This window comes from Nansenia antarctica, assembly GCF_963989245.1.
Source record: "Nansenia antarctica genome assembly, chromosome: 9".
NCBI classification, from domain to species: Eukaryota; Metazoa; Chordata; class Actinopteri; order Argentiniformes; family Microstomatidae; genus Nansenia; species Nansenia antarctica.
The window spans coordinates 43,366,420-43,385,167 of NC_137679.1; the positions used below are offsets into that span (position 1 = coordinate 43,366,420).

At 43.9% G+C, this 18,748-nt stretch overlaps 1 protein-coding gene across 1 annotated transcript; it reads left to right on the top strand.

Annotated features, from left to right (window-relative positions):
• Positions 1-831: 831 nt before the first annotated feature.
• Positions 832-14,234, top strand: LOC308165654 (NXPE family member 3-like; the record flags this gene model as incomplete). The annotated part of the gene is made up of 5 exons (XM_080539804.1): positions 832-1,449; positions 9,688-10,463; positions 10,906-10,973; positions 12,210-12,416; positions 13,702-14,234. 5 exons carry the CDS (start codon positions 832-834, stop codon positions 14,232-14,234), a joined length of 2,202 nt encoding a protein of 733 aa, XP_080395930.1.
• Between the last annotated feature and the right edge of the window lie 4,514 nt (positions 14,235-18,748).

An 18,748-nucleotide genomic window follows, 5' to 3' on the forward strand; every position in this document is an offset into this window, starting at 1 on the left:
ACCACCAGCCCAAAACCTATATTATTGTCAGAAAACCGCAAATTACTATTGTGCAGGTGCCCATCTCCTGCCCCTAAACTGTATGTCTGTTGTCAATGATGTTTGTAAAATAAAATTAAAAGTAAAAGTTTTTAAAACGTTTTTTCTTTTTCTTTTTAAACTGCACATCGTATGTAGCTACTAGGGTGTGTGTTTTAACTTCACACATTTTGTAACTTTCAGGCACTGACATTTTGATGATACCGCATCTATTTATCCAACCCAAATTACCCAACCGCCCTGCTTTTTTCCGGCCCAGTGTGATCAAAAGTAGCCCATTCGGCGGAAATCCACCCCATCTGGCAACCCTGGGGGCGGGGCTTTAATTTAAAAATTGCCAGATGGCATTGACAATTTCAAGCCTAACCAGTAACCACCAGCCCAAAACCTATATTATTGTCAGAAAACCGCTAATTACTGTATGTATGTCTGTTGCCAATGAAGTTTGTAAAATAACATGTAAAAACCTGCATGTTATCTATCCAGCCCAACCTAAATGCTATCTATCCAGCCCAACCTGCATGTTATCTATCCAGCCCAACCTAAATGTTATCTATCCAGCCCAACCTAAATGTTATCTATCCAGCCCAACCGCCCAAATGTTTCCGTCCCAGTGTGATCAAAAGTAGCCCATTCGGCGGGAACCCACCCCATCTGGCAACCCTGAGAGATACGAAACACACAATTTAAATGGGAAATGTCAGACTGCACTGCTATATCTATAGAAATCAGAATTTGATAAAATGAAAAGAATTGTAGGAAATAACATTTAAAACAGTATTCTAGAAATGGATGACGTGGGGCAACATTGAGGATTCAGTGCAGATATATAATAAGAGTTCATCAGGAAACACCATCCTGGGCAGAGAGGAGTTTAACCTGGGGAAGGCAGCTCCTCAGTGTATGAAGAGACAGGGAGAAGTAGCAGGGAGGCAGGTCACTGTGGTCGACACTCCAGGCTGGTGTGCTTATTACCCTGTAGAGAAGACTCTTGAGCTGGTTAGACAGGAGATTGTAAGCAGTGTGTCTCTGTGTCCTCCAGGACCTCACACTCTCCTCCTGGTCATACCAGTGGTTGTTTCATTCACTGAGGAAAAGAGAAGAGCAGTAGAGGAACACATGAGACTTCTTAGTGAGGGAGTCTGGAGTCACACTATAGTGCTGTTCACCCATGCGGACAGTCTGGTAGACTCAACCATTGAGCAGCACATTGAGACAGAAGTGAAGGCCTTCCAGTGGCTTATTGAGAAATGTGGGAACAGGTATCATGTCCTCGACAATGAGAACAGGGGTGATGGCACTCAGGTCACAGAGCTGCTGGAGAAGATAGATGAGATGGTGGCAGTGAATAGTGGAGATGTGTTTTATCCAACAGTAGAACTAGACACGGGATTGAAGAAGCTTTCACTGGTACCTAGAGGAGCTAGCAGCAGAGACCTGAACAGTGAGTATGGTTCTACCGACTAACCTTCCTGAATGAAGATCATACACTGTCCTTAAAATATCATTATGTCGTCGTTAAAATATTTAGTTTAAATTGTCTCAGTGGGCATCTCCCTTTCATTAAGACATAACATGGTATAATCACCACAAACAGTCGCAGGCTATGGCAGATATCAGGAAGACCACGCTTTCTGACATCATGCTAGCTTCCCTCCATTCTGTTGTTGTTGTTGTTGTTGTTGTTGTTGTTGTTGTTCAGTGAGTGGAGGCAGCAGAGCAGAGTCTATACAAGTGATAACACTAATATACATTTGAATGATGTCTCAGTTGACATCTAGCTTCCATCACATACATACATACCTACCTACCTACCTCATACATACCTGAGATACTGTAGTGCTTCCAGTGTGCCAACAAAGCTTTCCCAGAATCTGATCTGTTGTTGTTGTTGTTGATGACGTTGTTGTTGTTGTTGATGTTGTTGTTGTTGTTGCTGTTGTTGTTGTTGTTGTTGCTGTTGTTGTTGACGTTGTTGTTGTTGTTGTTGTTGTTGTTGTTGTTCAGTGAGTGGAGGCAGCAGAGCAGAGTCTGGCTCTGAGAATGGATCAGTGGCACCGAGAGCTGCTGGGAGCATTGGTATTATTAATCCAAGCTGTGAGTATGGAAGAATAATCTCATCAACAGCAAGAACAATAGTAATAATAGTAATATCAATTTGTCTCAGTTGACTAACTTCCATCACATACATACATACATACATACATACATACATACATACATACATACATACTGTACATACATACATACATACGTACATACATACATACATACATACATACATCACATACCTGATGTACTGGAGTGTTTCCAGTGTGCCAGCAAAGCTTTCCCAGAATCTGATCTGTTGTTGTTGTTGTTGTTGTTGTTGTTGTTCAGTGAGTGGAGGCAGCAGAGCAGAGTCTGGCTCTGAGAATGGACCAGTGGCACCTAGAACTGCTGGGAGCATTGGTATTATTAATCCAAGCTGTGAGTATGGAAGAATAATGTCATCAACAGCAAGGACAATAGTAATTGTACAACTAGTAATATCAATTTGATTGATGTCTCAGATGACATCACATACATACATACATACATACATACATACCTGATGTACTGTAGTGCTTCCAGTGTGCCAGCAATGAATGAATGAATGAATGAATGGTCTTTATTGTCATTGCTATAGTACAGGTACCAAACAACGAAATTTAGGAGGGGTGGCTCCCCTGGTGCTAGGAAAGAAAAGAAAAACTAAAAAAACACAAGAAGGGAAGGAGCTGGTTTACATAAATAAAGGCTATGTACACTATCCACTATACTATACTGTACAGATAGACGACTAGGGTTGTCATATTGCACATAGTGTTATTGCACATTCATTTAAAGTGTCGCAGTTTGCAGGCTTGAAATGTACATATTTGTGCCTCAGCACTACACCTGATTTTTTCAGTCCAGCAGCTGCCATCAATCCGTCCAGACTGTCCAGGGCCCAGAACCTAGGTCTTTGCTGTGTTCAGGGCCTGGATGGCCCTGGGGTAGAAGCTGTGCTTCAGTCTGTTTGTCCTTGCGGCCATGGTCCTGTACCGCCTTTTCGAGGGCAGCCGGGCAAAGTGTTCGTACCCAGGGTGGGTTGGGTCTCTGGAGATCTTGGAGGCCTTCCTGAGACAGCGTGTGTTGTACAGCTCTTCCAGAGAGGGGAGGGGGGCGCCAGTGATCTTCTGGGCTGTTCTCACGACTCTCTGTAGCGCATTTCTCTCCGCGGTTGTGCAGCTGGAGAACCAGTTGCAGATGCCGTAGGTGAGGATGCTCTCCACTGCGCCGCGGTAGTAGGCCACCATTATCTCCTGCTTGTTGTGTTCCTTCCTGAGGACTCTCAGGAAGTAGAGCCGCTGTTGTGCCTTCTTGATGGTGGCTGCTGTGTTGTTCTTCCAGGACAGGTCATCCTGTATGTGCACCCCCAGGAATCGGGGGTCATATCAGATCAGATTCAGATTCTTTCCCAGAATCTGATCTGTTGTTGTTGTTGTTGTTGTGTTACAGTGAGTGGAGGCAGCAGAGCAGATACTGGGTTTGGTTCTGAGCGGATATCTGAAGTTGGATCAGTGGCTGAGTCACCACCCAGAAAGGGATGGGTCTCTCTCTGAGCCTGGTTCCTCTCAAGGTTTCTTCCCACCAGGGAGGTTTTCCCTCTCAGTTTTTTGGGGGGGTGTACAGTCTCAAGGTTGTTTCTATTGTTTCTATTGTTAAATACTTTGAGACAAAACTGTTTTTGTAAAAACCTATTTGATTGATTGATTGATTGACTCAAAGGCTGAAGGATTTTTATTCATTTCTTTGACTCATTCTGTGCTTATCTTCTCCCTTAGGGTGCTTAAGTCAGTTTATTACATTTTGAGTTGTTAACATCCAACTCTGACTGTAACAGAGTTGTGATTCCCATACCTATACCATAAACTACATGGCCAATAGTATGTATATGTATTTATACTTTTATATCATGTTCTTATATCACTATTTGCACTTCATGGTTAGGTGCTAAACTGCATTTCGTTGTCTAGTACTCTATTATTGTCACTACTCTGAAATGACAATAAAGTTTAACCTAATCTAATCTAATAGCTGAAGTACTATAGCTGTTGTACTATAGATGTACTATATGTGATGTAATTTCTGCTGTGTGTCCTTCACAAATAAAAACAACAAAATGATTTATTGTGGTTTACTCTATTTCCTCTAAATGTGTTTATTTTTCAAATGGGAGGCCATATGAAACAAACATAGACAATTAAACCAAACGGCTACAGTAGGCTATGCCTGTTTTAATATTTATGTACATTCTGTATATTTATATTTCAATTCCTGTATCATTTTGGATAAATGAATAGGCCTACATATGTCAATGCCGACATGTTCAGGCTTGGTATTTATTCATTTCGGTAAATTGTAATTGCTCGCCTCTCAACTACCATCTGTCTCCATTTGGGACACAGTGGAGGCGAACAGTCTAGCTATATTGACTGGGGGGGGGGCGGGGGGGCCGGGGGGGGGCGTGGTAATTGGACCAACGGCAGACAAGAAAGTCCGAGTGACGCGGTGGTTGTGAACGACTGGGCTCTATGAGCCGGCTCCTTTAAGTGAACCATGGGAGCCGGCTCTCGATGAGAGAGACGAATTTTTTTCTTTTTTTTCTTTTTTATATTAATACAAGACAGAATAATATGATTATCATATAACGTATTTGTTAAATACGACCCAGGAACGTCTCACTTTGGTAATAACATTAAGAGCTAAGCATGGTGAGCCTTTTGTATGTTGCGCCGGTCGCCCCCTCCCCCCCGCCCTCTCGGAGCGCATAGTTAGCCTGTGTTCGTAAATACGCTCTGGAAATCTGATCAACACTCGGGGAATGCCTCTTGTCCAATCAAATTACTTAGTCGCTTTGTGACGTTGGACCCAGTGTGCGCTCGGGCGCTCTTAGAGCGAATTTACGAATGCAGCCTTAAATAGCGGAAAAAGAAATGAATGACAACGAACAAATTCATGCGTTATATTATATTATACAAATGAAATTTAAATATATGTGTCTGTGTACAGTTGTGTAATTATGTATTAAGCATAGCCTATTCTTTCATGGGCCTAGTGTGTTATTTTTGTTATAGGCCTACAACTATATCCCACGTTTTAACCATCAATGAATATGACCGAATGAATTCAATGAATTGCAGATGAAGAATCTTTCATATTTATTTCTTGCAATACATGCTAAAGGAATTTATAATACACGTGTCATTTGATGTTTTTACATTATTTACGTTTTTTAAATATATATATCAAAACATAATGTAAAAGTATGCTATTCAGGGAATTATAAGGTTTAGAGAATTATATTTAATCATTTAAGTGATATATGTGCACATCACAAACCAAAGAAAAGATCCTGCACAAAACAAAGATCAAAACATTGCTGAATTTGGCTGAAGAGCCGTTTAGGAGCCGAAAGAGCCGACTCTTATTGCCGAGCTGAGCCATTGGACCTATCCCACTGAGAAGAGCCGTTTAGGAGCCGAAAGAATCGACTCTTATGGCCGAGCTGAGCCAATGGACCTAGCCCACTGAGAAGAGGCGGAATCCCCATCACTAGTGTAGCCCCCCTCGGGTGGTCCAACATGCATTTATGTGTGTGTTGGAAGGCACACTGAGCTGCTTCATGCCCGACAGAGAAGACCACCACCCCCGGGACCACCAGAGTGAGTGAACCAATGACGTTATTATTACATTGTTAGGCTTTGCGAGGTCATTTTTATTTCGGTCCAGGACAGTCTCCTCCTCCCTCTCTCTCCCCTCCTCCTCTCTCCTCCTCTCTCCTCCGGGCTGGACAGATGAGGCTTAGCTTCCCAACAACAACCCTAACCCTAAATGTAAACCTGCTATATCATATTTAATGGTCAAATACGCCTTCGTTTACGTTTCTTATAGTTTTCTGGGAAGGATGCCGTGCGTTGGGGACGTCCCTCGGCTGTAACACATCAGATGGACATGCAGACATTTACTAATTGAATCCAGCAGATGCGCATCTGTTTCATTAGCTAATTGACTGACTGTCGGTTTATCTTCAACCAAGCTGAATTACTTTTGATGTGATTTTAAAATGTGATTGTTGAAGAAATATGTTTATCTTGTAAGTCTATCTAACAAGGTATTCAGAATCAGAATCAGCATTGCTTTTTAATACATCAATGTACGGATAGCCTACAGAGGGTGCGTTCGAAAACTCGCTCTGTACATTTGATCAGCACTCATGGAATGCCTCTTGTCCAATCAAATTACTCGGTCCCTTTATGACGTCGAACCCAGTGTGCGTTCCGGCGCTGTCAGAGCGAACTTTATGAACGCAGCCACAGAGTAAAACATTCTTGGGTTGAGGTTCATTAGACATCGGCATTGCAGCAGAATGCAAAAACAATAATAAAATAGGCAGGATATAAAAACACCAAATCATCAATCAATAATAGAATAATTAATAGCAGCAGAATGCAAATCAGCATATGAACGTTATTAATGTATCAACTTTACGTTAAGTTCAAGTAGTCAGGTTGTGCAAGACATGCATGTTGCAGTGAGATGTAATACACTATGGTACGGTGTGCAATATGGTACAGATATGGAGCAGTACAGAGTTCAAGTAGGTAGTGTTCAGGTAATCAGGTATCCATAAGTATTATAAATCCATACATAAATAGGTACATAAATAGACTTCAAAAGGTGAGAAAAATCAGCTTAAATAAATAAATACAAAAATAGGTAGCCTATTCATAATGTATGGTGTGTGCATGTGTGTCTTTTAAACGTTTGTATGCGTGTTTTTATGTACATGAGCAGTCCATGTATTATTCTGCTAGATCATCACACTCCCACATAAGTTCCATTAACACGTCTGGACAACAAGTCCAAACAGCACAACCCTAACCCTCTGTAGAAAGAATCCACACTAAATCCACACTACCCCTGGATTAGTGGGGTAGTGTGGATACCACATATCGCTGGTAATGACAAACAACTTTGAATTGAAAAAAATAAGCTTCTTCTTCTTCTTCTTCTTCTTCTCTCTCTCTCTCTCTCTCTCTCTCTCTCTCTCTCTCTCTCTCTCTCTCTCTCTCTCTCTCTCTCTGCAAATGGGGGTGAGGTTAAGCTAACAGGCTACCACACACCACGTAAGCTTTCTGATGGATCTTGGATTTGCCCTATAGTAAATAATGAATGAATAAGTAACTTAAGAGTGGTCATTCAAGGGCCTTAAACCATTTGTTGAAAATGCAGAGTCACTACCCATCTTCCGTCGGAGACTGAAGACCCATCTCTTCAGGCTACACCTTAACTGCTCCTCCTGAGACATCCACTACCCCCCAGAACTGTGTCTCCTGAGACATCCACTAACCCCTTTTACTGTGTCTTCTACTGTGTCTGACTTCTACTGCCTCCTTGTACTGTCTCTCTGTTAAAAAATAAATAAATAATTGCTTCTATCACTGTCTGAGACTGCCAATGGCCCCGGACCTGAGCTAGATTACTCTTCCTGATACGACTGGTGGATTGATGATTCACTTGCTTAGTCAAATGTATTGATTGTAAGTCGCTTTGGAATAAGGCGTCTGCTAAATGCCAAACATGTAAATGGGTTTTCTCCATTACTGTAGGCCCGTTTCTGAAGAAGCTTCTTAAGCTGATTTTTCTCACTAACATTTTGCTCACTAACATTTATTTGTTTGTTTGCAAAAATCATAACTACACTAACCAATGCAGCATACTTCAGTTCTGACCTGCATTCAGTCTGGACTGGACAGTTCATTGACTCTCACCAACCATCTAGTCTATAATACTGTACTTTTTTTCAATTCACAGTTTATTTGTCATTACAAGGGATATATATGGTGTTCAATGTAACGAAAGATGCGAGTAGATGTCCTGTGGCTGGACCAGTGATGGACTGGGCTGTTCTGACCCCTCTGCAGGGCCAGTGATGGGCTATTCTGACCCCAGGGCCGTATAGTCGAGGTGCAACTGGACAGGGCACTCTCAATTTCGGAGCCGGTCTGATCTCTAGCCACACAAGCGCTTTCACACCGTCGCGCAAAGAATCTCTGGCCTTACACCGTACATAGGTTATCGTATTGATAAGTACATTTACATTTTTGATATTTAGGCCTGGACTACACGTATATGGATATGTTTTTATTTCTTAACTTTTTTATCCGTTTAGAGAAATCTCTGTTTATGTGAGTGAAAACGCTTTGTTCATGGTTGAGAGGCCCAATTGTACAAAAAAATGTGCGTTTAGAAAAATATCCATATACGTGTAGTCCAGGCCTTAGTAGACGCTTTTATCCCGTGACTCTGCGTCATAGTTTTCAACAAACGCTCCCGTATCGGCGACGACCACACGACTCCAAAAATGATACGGAAACTGAACTTCCCTGGCAGAGTTTTCATAAGTTCGCTGTGTCAGCTGTCGAAATCGGCGGAGTCGTGTGGCCGTGAGGTGCAAACTGTATCAAATCATCGCGGATTCAGCCAATGCTGCCACCGTGGAGTCTATGACTTAATTCTGCACCCCCACCCTGCTATAACGATAGTCAACCATTTGAAGGATGGACACTAGGCAACAACTTCTTCTAATCACTTTATTCTCTCCTCAGCAGTGTGATTCTGGGTGGAAGACATAGGCCCTACAAAACATAACTTGTCTTCCTGGTGTCTGCAATTCTTTTAGACGTCTTCAAATAGTTGCAATCAAGTCTACCGCTACTACTGGGTACGGCAACACCACAAGGACAAAACACATGCAGACCTGCAGAACACCACAACTCCAAAGAAAGGGGCTCCACAACAACTAATACTGGCTAGGGCTGCTCATACACAGCGAAACTCATACATATACTCAGCACTCAAGTTGAGGGGGGATGAGGGGGGATGAATAAAAACGGTCAAATTCATCCCCCTTCTAAAACTGCCATCCCCCCTTTCCATCCCTTATGTCATTTTATCAATGAACGTGGTATTACTGCTAATTCAACATTTAGTTTTACGCATATTGAGTAAAATACTGTGGCCGAGGGGGGGGGGGGGGGGGGGCACGCACACATGCAATGACATTTTCACCAAGTCACTGACACTGAAGTCACTGACGCTGTGGGGATGCTAAAATTGTCCTCATATGATAAAATCCACCATCCCCACTGATTTTCTTTTACAACTTGAGTACTGCATATACTGTATATATTCATACATATCCATATATTTCTAACTCTGTTACACTGCTAATTCCTGAAGTCCACAGTTAATGATGACGTCTTTTCTTCTGAGAGATTATTGTCCTGGCCCCAATCCGCCAGGACTTTTGTTAACTTTGATATGTTCTCACGCCTGAATTAATCTACCAACAGATAAAGAGAATGGAAGGACTACAGCTACTGATATTTGCTATCATTCTGTTGATCAGCATTTATGTTTTATCAGTAAGTTCTAACAACAAATTCAAGTCATGTTTCCCTCTTACATTTAATCTTCTCAAAGCTGACATTTTGCAAAAGGGGATCATTAATTAAATTAGTGAAATGATTTCTAATCTGATCTTTACTGTTCCCTGTACCATCTTATGTCCCGCTGTAGGTGTTTCAACACCAACAGACCTCAGTGAACTTCTTACCTCCTCAGTTTCCACGGTACAAACTGAAGTACACCTGTAACAACACCATCACCAGCACTTTCAAACCGACCAACGACTCGTTAATCAGCACGGAGGACTGGGAGGCGTTGGACAGGGAACTACACTGGCCGTTCCCCCCAGAACCCCTCTCCTCCACGCTGGCGGCGACAGACCCTATCCTGACCGCCATTTCTCTCGTCAACGCCGACTCAAACCACACGGTCGGCGATTATGTCGACGTGACAGTGGTGGCTAGAGACGCGAGGGGCAGGGACAAAACCTACGGAGGGGACTTCTTCCAGGCCAAGCTGTACAACACAAAGCTGAAAGCCAGTACGTACGGAGCCGTGACCGACCACTGCAACGGCAGCTACACGGCCCGCCTGGCGCTGCTCTGGCCCGGGGAGGCCCGGGTGTCCGTGCGCCTGGTCCACTCCGCCGAGGCGGTCCAGGTTCTGGGTCGGCAGCGAGAGCAGGACCCCGACAAGGTCTACTTCAACGGCTACTTCAAGCAGGGCGGCAAGGAGGAGGTGGTGAGGTGCAACGCTCAGAGGAGCTCCCGGCTGGTGGGGTCGGGGCGCGGGGCGCAGCAGTGCTGCTGCGAGTACAAGGAGCCCGTCTCCGGGGAACACTGGTTCTGCCAGCGGCCATCTTCCCTGCCCTGCCAGGCGCTGATCTACCACAGCATGGGGGGCTACCAGGCTAAACTCTCCAAGCTGGAAGCGGCGCTTCTTAAAAGGTAGGCTACGTCCCCACTGCAACATGAGACTGTATACAGTGTTTAGGGTGTGTGTGTGTGTGTGTGTGTATGTGTGTAGGCTCTTGTGTGTATAACACATTGAACATGTGACTGGTCATTACATGTCATGAATGAATTTTGAGGCCCCAAGGTAACACCTTAGTTTGGGGATTGGTTGCCGACATGCGGACCAAAAGACTAGAACGTGTCACATTTTACCCCAAAAAACCTGACCACCTTTTTTGTTACAATGTTTTAGTTCTGAACTGTTTTGAATGTAACATGAGTTAGGATAATGTATTTGATTAGTCGATCGATTGTTTTTTTTGTTTTTTGTTTTCAGAAGTTGTAATTTCAGAGCATTGCAAAGGGGACGTCTAGAGCACCTCTTGTTACTTGTCGGTATTTCAGATGATTCTAACATAGCAGCTTTTCTCTGCAGTTCCACCAACGTTATAATACCAGGTGATGATTCAGTCGTCCATGTCCAGCCACAGCTCACTGCAACCCGTAAGTCCCTAACACCTGTTACTCCTTCTCTCTGACCCGTAAGTCCCTAACACCTGTTACTCCTTCTCTCTGAGCAGCCTTCAACCAAAGCCAAAGAAGTAAGATCAGTTTTGCCTTTTATATCATAATGAATAAGATTACACAGACATAATATATCACATATCACTAGAAATGCTTTTTATCACCTACGGAATATTTCAAAAGTTATACATTTTCTCCGGCAAGCTGATGCAGAAGTGTTAATGCATGCTTTTGTTATTACCTGTTTGGACTATTGTAACGGTCTCCTTTCTGGTCTTCCGAAGAAAGCTATTGGCCCGCTGCAATTAGTCCAAAATGCAGCAGCGAGAGTTTTAACCAAAACAAGCAGAAGAGCTCATATAACTCCTATTTTAGAGACTCTACACTGGCTTCCTGTTAAGTTCAGAATAGATTTCAAGATCCGTCTGCTTGTTTATAAAGCTCTCACTGGCATAGCACCAGAATATCTGAAAGACCTTTTGTTAGCACATCCGCCCAATACAATAGAGCTCTCGGGTCTTCTGATGCTGGCTTTCTCTGTGTACCACATGTGCAAAAGAAGAGATTTGGTGAGGCTGCATTCTCATGTTATGCACCCAGATTGTGGAATGCAGCCAGTTTACATTAGGGATGCAACCTCAGCAAATTATGTTCAAGTCAAGACTAAAAACCCATCTTTTTAATATTGCCTTTAAATCACTAAATTATGATTTATATAATGAGTAAAGCACTTTGAGCTGCAACGTTTGCAGGAAAAGTGCTATACAAATAAAAGTCATTATTATTATATCCCAGATGGTAATTCTTACTCTGTGACTATTTGTGAATAGGGGAGCTGGTCTTTGTTTATGTGAACAGTGCCTCACACAGAACGTGCTATAAGATGCGGCTCCCAGTAATACATACTGTTGTTCATGTTGTCCGTGTCCAGCCTCCCTCTTGGTAAGCAACTGTCTGAGTGTGTCTGTTGTCATCCAGCTGTCTCAGTCATTAGCCCCAAGTGATCTATTAACTAATTAACAACTCCTGTCCCTAGATTACCATAGAGTACCATAGGTCTACCATAGAGTACCATAGGTCTACCATAGGCCTACGTACCATAGGTCTACCATAGAGTACCATAGGCCTACCATAGAGTACCATAGGCCTACCATAGAGTACAGACTTCCCAGAAAGATGGTTCTGAGAGTTAACAGGATCACCCTGTCTTCGCAGGGTCTCATACCAGATGCCAGCCTGGGTTGGAGACCCCGGTGCCGGCAGGGTTCTACTTCCGGGACCGCTGGACGTCGCGGGTGTGCGACGCGCGCCCGTTCCGCTCGGCCGCCCTGATGTCCGGCTGCCTCAAGGACAAGCAGGTCCTGATGATGGGAGACTCCACCCTGCGCCAGTGGTTCGACCTGCTGAAGAAAGCTGTGCCGAGTACGATACTATTCAATTCGATTTGATTCAAACAACTTTATTAGTCCCACTAAGGGGCAATTCATTTCGAGCAGCATGTCCACAGAAAAACATAAAGACGTCTCACCACATACAACCAACAACAACAACAACAACAAGTGCACCAGGAGCTAGGAAGATCATTGGGTATCGTGGATACCTTGAAATAATACAGTGCAATTCAACAATCAATGAATACGCCTATCCGAGTATAACAGTCTGACCGCAGAAGGGACGGAGGATTTGGAACGGCGGTTTGTTCTACAAGCAGGCAAGGCAAAGTGGCGTCAGAACAGAGTCTAGAACAGAGTCTAGCCTGCAGATCTGTTCACCTACAGTTAACATATGTTGCACATTATGAAGTCATTTATTTGTCTTAGAAAGTGGTAGGCTAGTCTTAATGCTTATTTGGCTGGGCAATAATTTAGCATAATTAAAGTATATGTGACACAGTCTGATCATTTGGTCCGCATGTCGGCAACCAATGAAAATGTTCAGACTTTTCTTTTGAAACACAGAATTACGTTTCTACGTTGTTGAGAATCAACAAGAATCACAACACAAACTCACTAGTCGAGCCAAAATACCGCAATGGATTGGGTGAGTAATCCCCACTGCTACCTAGTTAACGATAACATTACTTTACATTGTTAGCAGGCTCACAAAACAAGCTGTGTTAGTTGACTAGCGATGTGTCGTCGATTTTCCAACAACGATGAAATGTATTCACATTTTTCGAAAGAAAAGTCAGAACATTACATCAGATACCAACATGTTGCACATTATGAAGTCATTTATTTGTCTTAGGAAAGTTGTAGGCTAGTCTTAATGCTTATTTGGCTGGGCAATAATTTAGCATAGTTATAGTATATGGCTAATACAGATACAAAAATGTGTACAGCTCTTCTACTTAACACCCTTCTTTATTGCATTCCTTAGCACTCCTACCAAATCTCTATATCCGCCAAATTAATCGACATGACGTGAGCTTAGAATTATAAGGGTTCTATCTCCGTTTAGGGTAGTTCAGAGATATTGAGCGTCAAAGATTTTACATTCCATTATGTTTTGTGAGATGGAACCTTTGTATTTTATTAATTACTAACAAAAAAATGTAAACATTTTTTAAAATAACACGACACAGGCATTAATGGATGAGATTATGTAAAAAAACTAACTTTTGACAAAAATGGAGATAGAACCTTATAATTCTAACGTCACGATGAGTTGTTGAACTTATTACGATCTTCTCTCTCTCTTCTATCAGCGCTGAAACCCCTGGACCTCCACACCTCGGCCAAGTCCGGCCCCCTGGAGGCCGTGGACACCCAGTCCAACACCCGGGTCATCTGGCGGGCCCATGGGCCGCCCCTGCGCACCTCCAAGACCCCCTGGGCCGACCTGCACTACATCGCCCGGGAGCTGGCGGGCCTGGCGGGGGGCCAGCACACCGTCTTCGTCTTCACCATCTGGGCCCACTTCACCACCTACCCGCTGGCTCTGTACGCCCGGCGGCTGGCGGTGATCCGGAGGGAGGTGGCTGCCCTGCTGAGGCGCTCGCCCAGCACGCTGGTGGTGGTCAAGTCGGCCAACACGGGCAACAAGACCGTGTACGGCAGCGACTGGCTGTCCTGGCAGCTGGACAAGGCCCTCAGGGTGATGTTCCGGGAGCTGCCCGTGGTGCTGATCGACGTCTGGCAGATGACCTCCTGCCACTACTCGCCCGATAACATCCACCCGTCGGCCGTGGTGGTGCAGAACGAGGTCGACCTCTTCCTGTCGTTCGTCTGCCCGCAGTGATGGAGGGGATGGGGGTTTCAGTTAGTAAGTGTGTGTGTGTGTGTGTGGTCTCTTACCTGTGTGTGTGTGTGTGTGTGTGTGTGTGTGTGTGTGGTCTCTTACCTGTGTGTGTGTGTGTGTGTGTGTGTGTGGGGGCGGTCTCTTACCTGTGTGTGAGTGTGTGTGTGTATGTGTGTGTGTGTGTGTGTGGTCTCTTACCTGTGTGTGAGTGTGTGTGTGTGTGTGTGTGTGTGTGTGTGTGTGTGTGTGTGTGTGTGTGGGGGGGGGGGTGGGTGGTCTCTTACCTGTGTGTGTGTGTGTGTGTGTGTGTGTGTGTGGTCTCTTACCTGTGTGTGTGTGTGTGTGTGTGTGTGTGTGGGGGCGGTCTCTTACCTGTGTGTGAGTGTGTGTGTGTGTGTGTGTGTGTGTGTGTGTGTGTGTGGGGGGGGGGGGGGGGGTGGTCTCTTACCTGTGTGTGTGTGTGTGTGTGTGTGTGTGGTCTCTTACCTGTGTGTGTGCATGTGTGTGTGTTTTGTGTGTGTGATTTTGGGGGAAGATGAGTGAAAGCATAGTGTGAATGTGAGGTGTGAGTTGTAAACATCTGCTGGGTAGAGGTGTGTGTGTGTGTGTGTGTGTGTGTGTGTGTGTGTGTGTGTGTTGCATGTTGCTGGGTAGAGGGTGCTGTCATTATTATCTGTTGCAGCATAGAATGACAATATGTACAGTTAGAATTAGAGCCTGGCCAACATTCTAGATTTTCTTGGTTTAGGTTTTCTATTATTGTCTATATTTATTATTATTATTATTGTTATTATTATTATCATTATTATTATTATTATTACTACTATTATTATTATCACTTATTCTCTGCAAATTGTCTGGATACTGCTAATATATCCTATATCCTGTCTTATGTGTCACGTGTGTCCTGTACTATTACAGAGGGTGGTGCGGACAGCCGAGCGCATCGCTGGATGTGAGCTTCCCTCCATCCAGGATATATACGACCAACGGTGTGTCAGCAAAGCCCGGAGGATCATCAGAGATCCACCCAGAGGCGAGGCCTCTTCCAGAGTCTCAGGGCCAAAACTCAGAGGCTAACCAACAGCTACTTCCCCCAGGCCATCAGGCTCATGAACAAGCCCACTGTAGCCTACTGACTACCATCCTCTAGCTCATCTCATGTATACTGACTACAGCAGGGTTCGTCAGTAACGCCGTTTTACTTGCTCCGGGCAAGTAAAACGGCGTTACTGTCGAACCCTGCTGTTACAGTAACCTTAATCTCACAGCCACTTTACTACTTGAACTATCTCTGATCACTAGTGGCACCACTAGTGTATCCTGTCTTACCTGTACTATTATCACCTTTATCTTGTACTATGCCTATTTCTTTCTTTTTTTACACTTCTGTCTTGTACTACTAACACTTTTTTATCTTGAATTACGCTTGAAGTATTATGCCCTATGTATTGTGCTGCAATGTCAGGAACCGAAGCCTAAGAATTTTACTCTGTTACACTTGTAATGTGATGTAATAACAATAAACTTGAAACTTGAAAGTATTGTCACTTTTTTATCTTGAATTATGCCTGTGGCCTTATCGTCTTGTGCTGCAATGTCAGGAACCGAAGCGTAAGAGTTTTACTCTCATTTCATTTAATTCCATTTCATAATAGTAATTATATTTATATAAGGATATAAGAACAATTACAAACCCTTCTGGGGGAATACTATACCAAATATGATAATAATAATAATAATAATAATAATAATAATAATAGTAATAATACATTAGACTTATATGGCGCTTTTCTAGACACTCAAAGACGCTTTACAAACTGAAAAGATTGAGTAGTAATAATAAAAAGAAACAAAAAATAAATAAAAGAAAGTATAGGGGTCTAATTAAGGTAGTGCTGGGGACACATGGGAAGGGGAAGGGGAGAGGGTTAACTAGTGAAGGCAAGCTTGAAGAGGTGGGTTTTGAGGGCCTGTTTAAATGTTGGGAGGGTGTGATTGATATATATTTGTTGAGATGATGACTAGCATATTTAATTAAAGCATATATTTTGTGGTTCCTTGACCCCTATTTACCATGTTAAAATGCTAAATAAAGTCTAATTTGGGTTCTCTTATTTTGAAGAAATCCTCATTTACATAAACGTACATTGACAGGAAGTAGGTGGGCGGAGTTCCACAAGGGACACAGACGAAGCAGGAAGCTGATGCCACAGGAAGTGGCTACCAGGAAGCCAGTGAAGGATGAGGAGGAGGAGGAGGGGGAGGGGGAGGGGGAGGAGGAGGAGGAGGAGGAAGAGGAGGAGGAGGAGGAGGAGGAGGGGGAGGAGGGGGAGGAGGAGGAGGGGGAGGAGGAGGGGGAGGAGGAGGAGGAGGGGGAGGAGGAGGAGGGGGAGGAGGAGGAGGAGGAGGGGGAGGAGGAGGAGGGGGAGGAGGAGGAGGGGGAGGAGGAGGAGGTGGAGGAGGAGGAGGAGGGGGAGGAGGAGGGGGAGGAGGAGGAGGAGGAGGGGGAGGAGGAGGAGGAGGAGGAGGGGGAGGAGGAGGAGGGGGAGGAGGAAGAGGAGGAGGAGGAGGGGGAGGAGGAGGAGGAGGAGGAGGAGGGGGAGGGGGAGGAGGAGGAGGAGGAGGAGGAGGAGGAGGGGGAGGAGGAGGAGGAGGAGGAGGAGGAGGGGGAGGAGGAAGAGGAGGAGGAGGAGGAGGAGGAGAGAGGAGGAGGAGGAGGAGGAGGAGGAGGGGGAGGAGGAGGAGGAGGAGGAGGGGGAGGAGGAAGAGGAGGAGGAGGAGGAGAGAGGAGGAGGAGGAGGAGGAGGAGGAGGAGGAGAGAGGAGGAGGAGGAGGAGGAGGAGGAGGAGGAGGAGGAGGGGGAGGAGGAAGAGGAGGAGGAGGAGGAGGAGAGAGGAGGAGGAGGAGGAGGAGGAGGGGGAGGGGGAGGAGGAGGAGGAGGAGGAGGAGAAGGAGGAGGAGGAGGAGGAGGAGGAGGAGGAGGGTGACATGGGAGAGTCTGGGGAGGTTGAGCACCAGACGGGCGGCTGCGTTCTGGATGAGCTGCAGTGCAGCAGACTAGCCAAGGCAGGAGATCCAGAGTGTCTGGACAAGGCGTGAGTTTAGAATTATAAGGTTCTATCTCCGTTTAGGGCAGTTCAGAGATATTGAGCGTTAACGTTTTTACATTCCATTATGTTTTGTGAGATGGAACCTTTGTATTTTATGAATTACTAACAAAAAAAAATAAACATTTTAAAAATAACACCACACAGGCATTAATAAACACCTAATGGATCAGACTATGTAAAAAAAACTCAATTTTGACAAAAATTGAGATATAACTTTATAATTCTAACGTCACGAAGGGTCAAACCTTAAATATACATGTTTAATATAGAAGACAGTTATTTCCTGTTGCAATAATATTATTTTTTACTATACTGCACTAAGCTTTTGTTGGCTAAACAAAGGCAGAGGCTGATGCTAGTCGAGTGATTTATGTCCTACAACACTAAAGTAATTTTAATTTGTCTGGAATTTACTATTGAATCAGAATCAGAATAAGAATTGCTGACCAGTTAGGAATCATTGTAGATGGTTTAACGCCATAACAGATCATCATGAGATGAGGTACAAGTGGGCAAAATGTTTCTTCTGCTTTGGTGGAAGAGTGAATGAATTAACTCTATAGCCTGATGTTTGGCCAGTGAAACCATACACAGGATTCCTACAAGTTTCAACAAGTCAAGTTGAATACCTTTTAGACCTTTTTTAGACCTCTTTGAATATAATTGTAGACCTATCCGCGCCACTGTATCATAACTTTTTGTTATCCTGGAGGTGATGAAATTAGGGATTTCACTGCCATACAGACAAAAAAGTCTGAAGGATAATTAATATAAATAAATAAGTCCCATAATTACTCAAAAATTAATTTATTAACATTAACAGTTAACTGTAGAAAGTCACTTCAACGTGAAGAGAACAAAGTGCACAAAAGCTTCCTTGCAGGACAAGCTAATCCCGTTTTTAATACCTAGCACCTCATTCTTTAGACCTAATTAGACATTTGCATTTAAGCCCTTTTTAGGCCTTTTAAATCGGATTGCTGGATTTTAGACTTTACGGCTTTTTAAGACCAGCGCGGGAACCCTGCATACAGTACAGTTTTATAACCTGATGTTTGACCAGTGAAACCATACAGTACAGTTTTATAGCCTGATGTTTGACCAGTGAAACCATACAGTACAGTTTTATAGCCTGATGTTTGACCAGTGAAACCATACAGTACAGTTTTATAGGAGCTAAGTATGAGAAAATCATATCTGTAGCCTAGCAACTCTCGTCATCTCAAGAACAGGTCAGTTGTCAGTCATTCAGTTTAATACGGCATGCATTTGAAAACAAGTATAAAATACTTTATTTTATAAACAATTTAACAAATTATTTTTACATAAAAAATAAAGGAAATAACACTTGTTCCATCAAAATAAGCGTGTCTACGTCTGTGTATGGTCAGGTGGTCAGAG